Genomic DNA, 10,133 nt, shown 5'->3' with positions numbered 1-10,133 from the left:
GCGCCTCTTATTTGGTACAAAGGTATCATTCCCCGTAATGCAACAACTACTTGGCTCTTTATACTTGATAGGAATCCAACGCTCGATCATCTCTATTCTTGGGGTCTTGATGTGGAGACTACCTGTCTACTCTGTGGTCATGACAATGAGTCAAGGAACCATCTCTTTTTTGAGTGCCATTTCTCGACTGAAGTGTGATCGTTCATCTGTGCTCGTCTCAACATTCTCACTTTTCCTCATTCGTGGGATGCGGTGCTGCTATGGTTGCCTTTTGTCTCATAAGAACGTGCACTTAAAATTGCTTTGCTACAGGTTTGGCAGGCAACTGTCTATTGTCTATGGCAAGAATGCAATGCCAGATTCCACTCCGGTCTCACGATCCCGGCTACGGTTTTGGGTCGTAATATCCACCGCATTGTCTCTGACAAAGCCATGGCGGTGGTCTCTTTCGGTCACCCTCTAGGTCTTCCCCTCTTGCGAATTTGGAAGCCCCCTTGATGATGTCTGGGCTTATTTGGTTGTAAAAAAACTCTTAAGTTGTATTTGATTGCTTTGCCCATTAATGAAAATCCTTTAACAAAAAAAAAGCCAATTCTCTCCGCTGATTTATATTTGTGACATTTTTAGAATTTAATTTAGTGTCAAACATTGTTTTGTGACATTATACCATTTTAATTATTATTATAATTAACCTTAAAGCTTAGTTATGTGTAGGGGACACACAGAGCAAGCTCCTTCTGCATACGAACAATCTATACTTGGATAACCATGTCTTGCCAGTCTCATACAGTTTCTGCACATTACCAAGAATTCCTGCGTACGTCCCAAATAGAATAAGCAAGGCATATGTAAAGTTTATGACATAGCAAATAAATGGTTATGTGTTGGTAGCACCCTTAACTTGAACCGTAAAAATGTACCTTTTGATTGTCCGTCAATATTATCCTGCAAAAGTTAACCACCCTCTAAATCTTGAAACTATCTGAGTCAAATCTATTTAAGTATAATATTAAATGTGTACGTAACAAATTCTTTCTTTTAAAAAGCTCATAGCCCAAGTCATTGAGATAGACTGTGGTTTAGGTTTTGTTCGCTAAACAATGACTTTTTAATTGTAAAATAAACTCAACCATTTTATAGGCAAAAGTAATATAATAAACCAAAAAAGTTGCATAATGATTCTAGTTTAGCTAGTATAATATAAACGTTCTAAATCTTTATTAGCTGGTTTGAACATTCTGTTGGTCACATAACCATAAATTTACTAAATAAATAATACTATTACTTTTTTTTTAATTGAGTGTCCTGGCTCCACCGTGGTGGTCCAGACTAGAGATCGAACCCTTAGCGGCACGGACGCATACCAGAGGGTGGGTCATGGCTAGGTAACGGCCGAAAGGTTGCGAGATGCTATAATACTATTACTAATGAAGAAAAAATACTATTACTAATGAAGAAAAAACTTTCGAGATGCTATACTTTGGCCGAAAGGTTGCGGAATGAATATCCAACCAAATACGACCACGGAAAATGATATTTTAAACACTAAAAACAACCGAAAACTAATAATACAGAAAATGATATTTTGTGAATGGAAGGTTGGTATCCAGTGGGTAGATAGTGATGTCGTGTGCACTTCTTTTCAATTTAAGGAAATTCATTATAATGCAGTCTTTTCACTATTTGGATACCTACGCCTCCGCACTACATTTTCTATTACAATACAGCCTTAATATTAGCATGGCCTAGTCGACCCAGAAAGATGTTAACCCTTTTTTCTTTGTCACGAAGATGTTAATTAACCCTTTACCAGTTCCTTTATGTGTTTGATTTGTCGCCAGCACTGCTGCCAACACCATTATCACCGCTGCCACCCCAAACAGAAAACAAAATGATGTTAATCTTATATAGACATTTTAGTAACCACGACAACAAAAATAAAGTGTTGATAGTGTTTATTGGTATTGTCATCATAGTTGTCACGTACACTATTATCTACTTCGATCTCCATTTTCACTGTTATCCATTCTTTTTCTTCTTTTATTGTTAAGTCTTTTGTGAAAAATCTATAATTAGTATGAAAATTAAAGATGGGTTTTTAGTTAAAAAAAACAATAGATGTTCAATAGTAAAAGATGTAGGATCATTTCTAACGATTGCTTCTATTTTTTATTCTAAGAAATATAAGAGAATTTTGTTTTAATGGTTATTTCTATTTTTTACTCTAAAATAAATCGTGCAAATATAATCTTCTCAATTTATTTATTATATAATCCTTGAATGTTAAAATATTCAAATATTACCTATATATTTTATTTTATAACAAATATTTTATTACAATTACACTATTTATATATTTACATGATTATTTAAAAAATAAATTTGTATAGAAAATATTATTATAAAAAAAAGATATACTAAACGTAATATTTAAAATGTGTGAAGTTATACTATATGATTTTATTTTGGTAAAAATGAAAATATATAAAAGGGGTTAGTTTGTAAAAAAAATATTTACTCTAAAAATAGTGTAAATAAACAGTGTTATTCTATATTTGGCATATTACTGTTCATCCATATATAAAATTTCTTGGAAGTTTTTTATTGTCTCGGAAAACATGACTTGAAATACTTCCAGTGAAGAAAATGTTAAAACCTATCAAAATAATCTTCCTTAAGAAAAACAAAACAAAATTCATAAAATTCAATGTAGCTATGAGGCCGAACCATAAGCTACACCGCAAGGCAATATACAAATGAAACTTACTAATAAGTAATGGGCTGACTTTATACTGGCCCAGATCAACAATCACACTGTGTTGTTGTTTCTACTGTTAACATAAAAAAAAAAGAATTCCTTACAAATTTTTGTTTGATTCAATAGATTTCCTTATTGATAAAAGAAAAGAATAGAAAATTCAAACTAATACATTTGTTTGTTGTTTTAATAGAAAAGTAAAAATTTCTCACAAATAGTAAAGTAAAATATCACTAAATTTTGTTGATTCAATAGAAAAATCAAACCAAAACAATGTTTGGTGTTTTACTATAAAAGTAAAATTCCTTCGCAAATATTCAAGTAAAATATCACTAAATTTTGTTGATTCAAAATATAAAATTACTTCATTTTCTTATTCATTATAAGATCCCAAACTAATACAAAATATTTCTTCTAAGCCTTCATTTATAAAAAAAATTTCCCACCCCAAGAAAAAGGAATAAAAGAATTAAACGAATTTTCTTCTTAAACAAACACTTTACCTACCCATTTCTATATAGTTTCTAAAATCCCTAAATGTATAAAATTTCATTAAATAAACTTCTTCATTTTTCTTTCTTAAACCCCTCCGACACTCCAAGCCGAGACCGTGTAAAGCGGCTGATCCAACCACCTTAACGTGACTCCTCCTCCGTCTTCATCGCTCCTCTCTACATTAAAGAACTCCTCATCCCCATCTCCATACATCCTAAGCAACATCCTGCTCTGCAAAACCTCTCTCTCCGAAACTCCAAGACTCCGAAACCCTAACTGCTCCAGCATCCTCCTCCACTGCCCAAACCCCACATGCCTCTCCTGCCGATGACTTCCTTCGCACGCCACAATGTTCCTGATCTCCCTCCCGAACAAAACCTCCTCGATCTTAACCCTCATCAAGCTATCCACCCCGAGACGCTTGTGCATCACGTCGAAAACCGCCGAGTAGTACTTGAGCGAGTTAAACACTCTCCCCTCGAGCTGCCTCGAGTTGTGCTCCGCCTCCTGTTCCGCGACAACGACAGCCACAGGGTTCGTGCTCCTCACCAGACCAACAAAGTCCCTAACCGCGGCTCCCGTCCCGTCGTAGAGCGTCTTGTGCATCTGCGAAACGCAGTTCACGGCGACTGCTTCTCCTTCCTTGACGTGGAGCATCCACAGCCTCACGTCCTCGAGCCTGTCCACCACGGGGTGGAACTCGAACGGGAGACGCATCGCCTCCGCGAAGCCGTGGAGGCGGTCTCCCGTCTCGTTCAGCTCGTGTTTCGACTCCCCCACGCCCGTGATCCGCACGTGGCGCGGGGGGTTCGGCCTCGAAGCTAGGCTCTGGAAGAAGCTCGGCCATTGTAGCCCTTGCTTGATGTCGAAGTCGATGACGTGGACTCTCTCTTTCCCTTCGAACGCTCTGAGCAGCATTGAGTTCGCTGTGTAGTGGATGAACTTCGGGATGGGTGTCACTTGGTTCAAGAACCTAAGCGCGTCGTCGGCGGCCTCGAGGGTTCTTTCGAACTCGCGAGGCGGCGCGATGTGGAAGATGTGAGGCCACATGCGAGCCACTCTTAGAGCTAAAGCTTCGGTGTAGTAAGATATGAGACGAGTCATCGGTGTGGTTCCTCTGGGAGAAGCGAGTTCGCCTGTTCTCGCGATGAAATGGTTGATGGCTGCTATGTTTCTTGTCCTGATCGCTTCTAAGCATCCGATGAGGAGGTTCACTAGCTCTAGATCTCTCTGTGAATCGTTCCTGTGGTTGTTGTTGTTGTTGTTGCCGTTGTTGATCCTTCCTTCAATGCTGCTGCTGCCTTGGTGTTGTGAATATGGGTTTCTTGAACCGTTTGTTGGTTGTGGTACTCTGCTGTGTCTAAGGCTATGACTCTCTGCTGATGCGCTTGTTGATGATCCTGAAGCAGGACGGTTAGTCTCAACGTCCTTATCGCCTAAACCAGCTAACTCGGTTATCACCGAGTTAACCCAGTGTGGATGACCCGGTAAAGGCTGAGAAGAGATCACCTTTTCATCATCGTTATTATCACCTGAACATGTCAAAGAAAAGGGTAACGGTGCTGGAGTGAAATGTTCAAACCAGAAACCCATGTTGTGATCATCTCCACCTGTTTCTTCTCCACCTCTTTGTCTCTTAACTCTGCTCAGACAAGACTCGTCCTCCTTGTCTTCAGCCAATCTCTTTAAGCTCTTCTTCTCTCTGTTGTTGTTGTCGTTGTTCCAAGAAAACCCATCTGCGTTTCCTCTTGTAGTTGCCAAAGGTGGAAGCTTTATGCTCTGCTTAAGCGAACATCCACCAGTTTTGTTGTTGTTGGTGTTGATGTTGTCGAGGGAGATGCTTCGTGCAAGTGGTCGGCTCGAAGGTGTTTCCTTGCGGGAGAAGTTACTACTGCTGCAGGGTAAGTCCAGTCTCTGTGTGTTCATGGGAAAATGCACTGATACGGTTGATGATGTTGCTGCTGCTGCTGCTACTGCTTCACTCCTTAATCTTCGGGTCGGTGACAACAATGATGAACTTGAACAACCTGCCAACATCCTCTACAAAATATATATCTACCCAACCCAAAATATCTGTGATATGGTCTAAGTGTGTGTGTGTGTGTGAGTGTTTGCACAAACAACAATTGATTAAAAAATGGAATCCGATGGGAAAAAAATGAGAAATCAAAGTGAATCCTATATGAATGAAAAATAATGATTTTTTTTTGTGTGACTTAATATGCAAATAAATAAGAGAAAATGAAATGAATACCCTCCCCCAATAAATAATCAAATAAAAGAATGAAAGAATAGAACTAATCTATAAACTTAATCAAATCAATCTACCATAAACACACAATCATCGGATTCCTTCAAACTGTTTTTAACAAACAAAATCTAAAAATGTAGATGATAGTGATGACCAAACGAATTCACATCATCATGAACAGAGGAATCTGCTGTTGAAGAAGGTGGTCTCCTCCGTTGATGAACAGACTTTGTAAACCCGGTTCTCCGTTCCGGTTTTCCATCCCGGTTTGCCAAATTCCCCAGATCAAGAAACCCAAGACCCAGATCAGAACTTCACTCAGAGATTACTGTGACTGCTATAATCCTTTTCTTTCTTGTTCTCTCTCTCCCTCTCTCTCTCTGGTTTCTCTCTCTCTCACTCTCACTCACTTTTGGTTCTCTCTCCCTCTCTCTACCACTCTACAGAATGTGGTAGTATACAGGGTTGTTCTACTAATACCATACTTTCACCTACTTTTTTAGTTTGTTGTCTTGTTGGGTCTTCGAGAATTGAACTTGTCACTTTTCTTTTTACAGTAATTGTTTTTTTTTTGGGGCAGAGTGAGTGGTGCACGAGGCAATCTGGATGTTTCTGAGCCGTTGGATTTGTAGAATCGAACGGTGGAAAAGTGGTTAAAGGTTTAGTGACCGTTTGTATATTGTCGGAGAAATATGACCGTTGGGAGAGGAAGGAGAGTGTTGGGTGTGTCCGGACATCAATGAAGTCTAGTTGGAAAAAGACTTTAATATACACGCTAAAATAAAACATTTTATTACTCTCTTTTTTTTTTGGCAACAAGGCATTTATTTTAAGGGAAATTTAATTTAGTATTATGATAGTACATTCCTGGTTATATTATGCAGACCCAATAACTATTTTGGGTATAAAACTCAGACTTGTCAAGAGTAAACTACAGAAAAAATCCTTCATCACAATAATAAACACTTTCTCATAATTATGAACAAATACTGAGGAATACTAATTCAATTTATTTTAAGAATAAAAAATTCAATTTATTTTTTAAAAATGCAAAATTCAATTGATTCGAAGTACACAATGCTTTTTCAAAATCAAAATTTTGATTATCTTAATTGGTATAAAGTTAAGTAACTTAGACATTTATATTTTCTTTGATTCATTAATTTCAGTTCCTTTTGTAAAAAAAAACTTATAGAACCTTTTGCTCAATACTCGAATTCATAATTGAAGCAGAATGGAGGGAGCATTGAATTGGTGTAACACGAACGTAGAGTTTCTTGAGAGAACAACTTAGAGACAGTATATACTTTCACAATGAAGCTCAAAAGAGAACAAAAATTTTGCTATTTTGATGTTAGAAAAAAAACTAGAACATCTCCAAGTACAACTAATGGGCTTAGTACCAAAACTAATGGGCTTTTTGACAAAGCCTACCATTCGTCGTCGTTTCATCAGATCGGCTTTTCGTCTGAATCGTCTCTCATCACTCGCCGGCAAATTGAAAAAAAAAGTAAAGAGAGAGAGAGATGACTAAAGACGACGGAGAAATGGCGGATGAACAGAAGAAGAAGAAGCCATGCCGGTTCTGGATTTGGGCTTTATCATCCGTACTTTTCCGATTGATCCTGATCTCATTCTCGGGAAATCTCAACCTCTCTTCCCGTCCTGAGGTCTCCACTCCTCTCACCAGCATCCGCCGCCGTATCTCCTCTCTCTCTCTCTCTCCATCTCTCATTATCAACTCTACAAATCTCGAATTCTCCTTACATTTCGCCGTGTTTCGTGTTGATTTTGTTTATTTTTCAGTTGCTGAAGGTTACTGGTTGAAGCAGGCATCAATGTCACCATATGCAGGTTGATCCTCTCTTTAGTTTCTGATTTTAGGTTTGCTTGAATCTCAAGTCTTTTACTTGTGTTTTGGCGCAGGATCTATGTATCATGGCTCTCCGTTGCTCCTCTCGCTTCTCGGACCTCTCACAGTTCAGAGGTTAGTTGGCTGACATCATCTGAAACTTTGTTGTTTCAACTTGAGAGTTTAAAAAGGAAGACACTTTGGATGTTACTTTCAGGATTAAAGGGCAACCAAGTCACCTCTTTTGCAGGTACTTTACTTCTCATCATCATACCATGATCTAGTGTAGGATTAGATTGTGTTTATAGAAGCTCTTCTCTATGTGGCTAAGAGATGGAAATTATGTAAATAAAGAGATCTTCTTTCAATGTACTTGGATACCAACACCTGTCTTGGATGCAGCTTGGTTTTTGTTATTGCAGATATATTGAGTGCATTGCTTCTTAGAGGTATTGGTCACAAACTCCAGATGGCTTATGGATTGAATGCCAGGCTACTTGGCCTTCTTAAGTCGCCAAGGGATAAAGAAGGTATCGTCTCTCTTAATTCTACTCCTTTTGGTGAAAATACAGATGTTGTTATATACAGTCCTCTTAATTCATGGGTAGATTTGTTTTGGCTCGTTTAGAGTGTTCTTTTTTCTTCCTTGCAACTATTTACTTGAAGGCAAAGACTGATCTCTCCTTTTCGTGTTCTCCGCAGGGATCCTACCATGCGGTGATATTGCTGCTCTTGTGTACTTATGGAATCCTTTCACAATCGTATGTTGTGTGGGTTTATCAACTTCCCCAATCGAAAATCTGGCTGTCATATTGGCACTAAATGGAGCAGTTACTCGTAAGAAGATTATGACACTTGTACATTGATTTTATCAATAGTTTCTTTGCATTTTACACATATTTTTTTCTACCTGTGCAGGACGAGTTCCTCTGGCGGCATTTGGTTTAGTCATGGCTACTCATTTATCTCTTTATCCTGCAATTCTGACTATTCCTGTATGTATCAGTTTCATGATTTATGTGTGTTCATGTTTCTTTTAGTAAACAGATTCTAATTCTCCTTGTTTGTTTCTCACAGGTAATCTTTTTATTGGGATACGGTTTGGATGCTCCTCCTCTGAAATTGTTCCTTCAGACCAGAAATGTAGAAAGTGAGAACAGATCAACCTCTTCTGCTTCTAAACAAGCCAAATCGAAACCGATTGCAAAACTTCCCTTTCTATGGAAAACAGTCCTGCACTTCGTGTTCTGGGTACTTGTGTGGTCGCTCTGTGTAATGGTTTTGTGTAGCTTATCACTGAGTAAGCATGGTGGGCTCGAAGAGATGTTCAAGAGGTAACTCTTAGCTCTGAGGAAACCAAAATTCATATCCACATAGGCTAAGTTTCTGATAGATTCCAGGTCAGATCATATAGTCTTTCTGATAGTATGTTTGTGCTCCTTATTACAGGACATATGGTTTCATTCTCAGTATCGAAGATCTGTCACCGAACATAGGAGTCTTTTGGTAAGTATAAGCTCATATGACTGGTGACGAATAGGAAGCATCTGCTCTTCTTAAACCATTGTTGATCTTCATCTCACTTTTCAGGTACTTCTTTGCAGAAGTCTTCGACTTCTTCAGAAACTTCTTCTTGATAGTATTCCACGTCAATATACTGTTTATGTTACTGCCTTTAGCCATACGGTTGAAACATCGACCTTGCTTCCTGGCTTTCATTTACTTGGCGATCTCCTCACTTCTTAAATCTTACCCTTCGGTAAGTAGTTTAACCTCGCCGTGAACTGATTATTATCTTTCTTCTGAGAAGCTGTGTTTATACAATGTTAAACCTGGCTTAGGTTGGAGATTCAGCTTTATATTTGAGTTTGTGGGCATTGTTCGTCAATGAGTTAGCAGGTGAAATCAAACACATTACTCTTTAGCAATTAATGTTTTAGCCTTTGCAATATAATTAAACTCTGTTTTTGTTTTTGTTTTGGGGTAGATATGAAGTTCTCGTTCTTCCTCTTTTGTGGATATCTTGGTGTATCTCTCCTCAGCCCTGTGATGCACAATCTCTGGATATGGCGGGTAACTATCTTCAACTCAAATCCATCAAACAGTTCATCATAAGATTAGCAACCAAGTGTTCTCAAGTGCTGTAGTTTCAGAACCTAACTTTTTGATTCTTCGCTTCAGGGCACCGGTAACGCCAATTTCTACTTTGGAAACGCTATTGGCTATACGTGCTTTCAGGTAAAAGCACAGTCCTGAATCCATTACTCTATATATAGTGATTAAAACTCAATTTTTGGGTTTTCTTGAATGAAACGGCTTACGGGTCTTTACGGTTTTACAGATCGTTTTCGTGGTTGAGAGCGTAAGCGCAATGCTGAACCATGATCGGGCGCTGAAGAAATGTAACTCAAACCATCAGAAGATCGAGAGCACTAAGCCATCTGAAGGTAAATTGCACCACACGTGAAGAAGATAATTTGTCTTTAGCCTAGTGGTGCGATTAGTTCAACCGCAATCGCCTAACGCTGGCTACATGTGTTTGTGTTAGTTATTCTGTTTATGTGTTTGAAACATAAGATCTCATGTACCTTGCAACTAAAGTAACCAATAGTTTACTATTACGCTTTAGTAAACGTGACAAGTTGAGAAGTGTGGGTCTAACTGAGTTAATTTACTTTATTTATTTATAAAAGTAGTAACTAAATTTAATTTTAATCATACTTTTTGTATAAAAAGTACATAAGCTTGACAAATTAATCTAATTGTGTTGCAAAAGA

At 38.1% G+C, this 10,133-nt stretch overlaps 2 protein-coding genes across 3 annotated transcripts; one reads left to right on the top strand and one right to left on the bottom strand.

Annotated features, from left to right (window-relative positions):
- Positions 1-3,111: 3,111 nt before the first annotated feature.
- LOC108828387 (scarecrow-like protein 28) lies at positions 3,112-6,028 on the bottom strand. The gene has a single exon (XM_018602060.2). The coding sequence runs from the start codon at positions 5,288-5,290 to the stop codon at positions 3,338-3,340; it is 1,953 nt and encodes a 650-aa protein (XP_018457562.1). The 5' UTR covers positions 5,291-6,028; the 3' UTR covers positions 3,112-3,337.
- A 944-nt stretch (positions 6,029-6,972) lies between these two features.
- On the top strand, positions 6,973-10,005 carry LOC108823670 (uncharacterized). 2 transcript variants are annotated; one of them, XM_018596927.2, is made up of 14 exons: positions 6,973-7,205; positions 7,311-7,358; positions 7,431-7,491; positions 7,574-7,606; positions 7,759-7,886; positions 8,059-8,193; positions 8,275-8,351; positions 8,434-8,690; positions 8,806-8,862; positions 8,947-9,115; positions 9,198-9,255; positions 9,344-9,429; positions 9,538-9,594; positions 9,698-10,005. In XM_018596927.2, exons 1-14 carry the CDS (start codon positions 7,031-7,033, stop codon positions 9,821-9,823), a joined length of 1,467 nt encoding a protein of 488 aa, XP_018452429.1. In that variant the 5' UTR covers positions 6,973-7,030; the 3' UTR covers positions 9,824-10,005. The 2 variants fall into 2 exon arrangements, with proteins under 2 accessions (XP_018452429.1, XP_018452430.1); XM_018596928.2 differs by lacking the exons at positions 6,973-7,205; positions 7,311-7,358 and having other exon boundaries at positions 7,434-7,491; positions 7,779-7,886.
- The last annotated feature ends 128 nt before the right edge of the window (positions 10,006-10,133 follow it).

This window comes from Raphanus sativus, chromosome 9 (genome assembly GCF_000801105.2).
Source record: "Raphanus sativus cultivar WK10039 chromosome 9, ASM80110v3, whole genome shotgun sequence".
Lineage (NCBI taxonomy): Eukaryota > Viridiplantae > Streptophyta > Magnoliopsida > Brassicales > Brassicaceae > Raphanus > Raphanus sativus.
Note: the sequence above shows the minus strand (reverse complement) of the source record. Positions and strands in the feature narration are given on the sequence as shown.

Bases quoted from the DNA above. Each gene is read 5' to 3' on its own strand.
- LOC108828387 (XM_018602060.2), bottom strand. From the start codon at position 5,290: ATGTTGGCAGGTTGTTCAAGTTCATCATTGTTGTCACCGACCCGAAGA.
- LOC108823670 (XM_018596927.2), top strand. From the start codon at position 7,031: ATGACTAAAGACGACGGAGAAATGGCGGATGAACAGAAGAAGAAGAAG. The intron at 7,887-8,058 runs GTATCGTCTCTC...TGTTCTCCGCAG, and splicing joins GTCGCCAAGGGATAAAGAAG to GGATCCTACCATGCGGTGAT. The intron at 9,116-9,197 runs GTAAGTAGTTTA...AACCTGGCTTAG, and splicing joins TTCTTAAATCTTACCCTTCG to GTTGGAGATTCAGCTTTATA.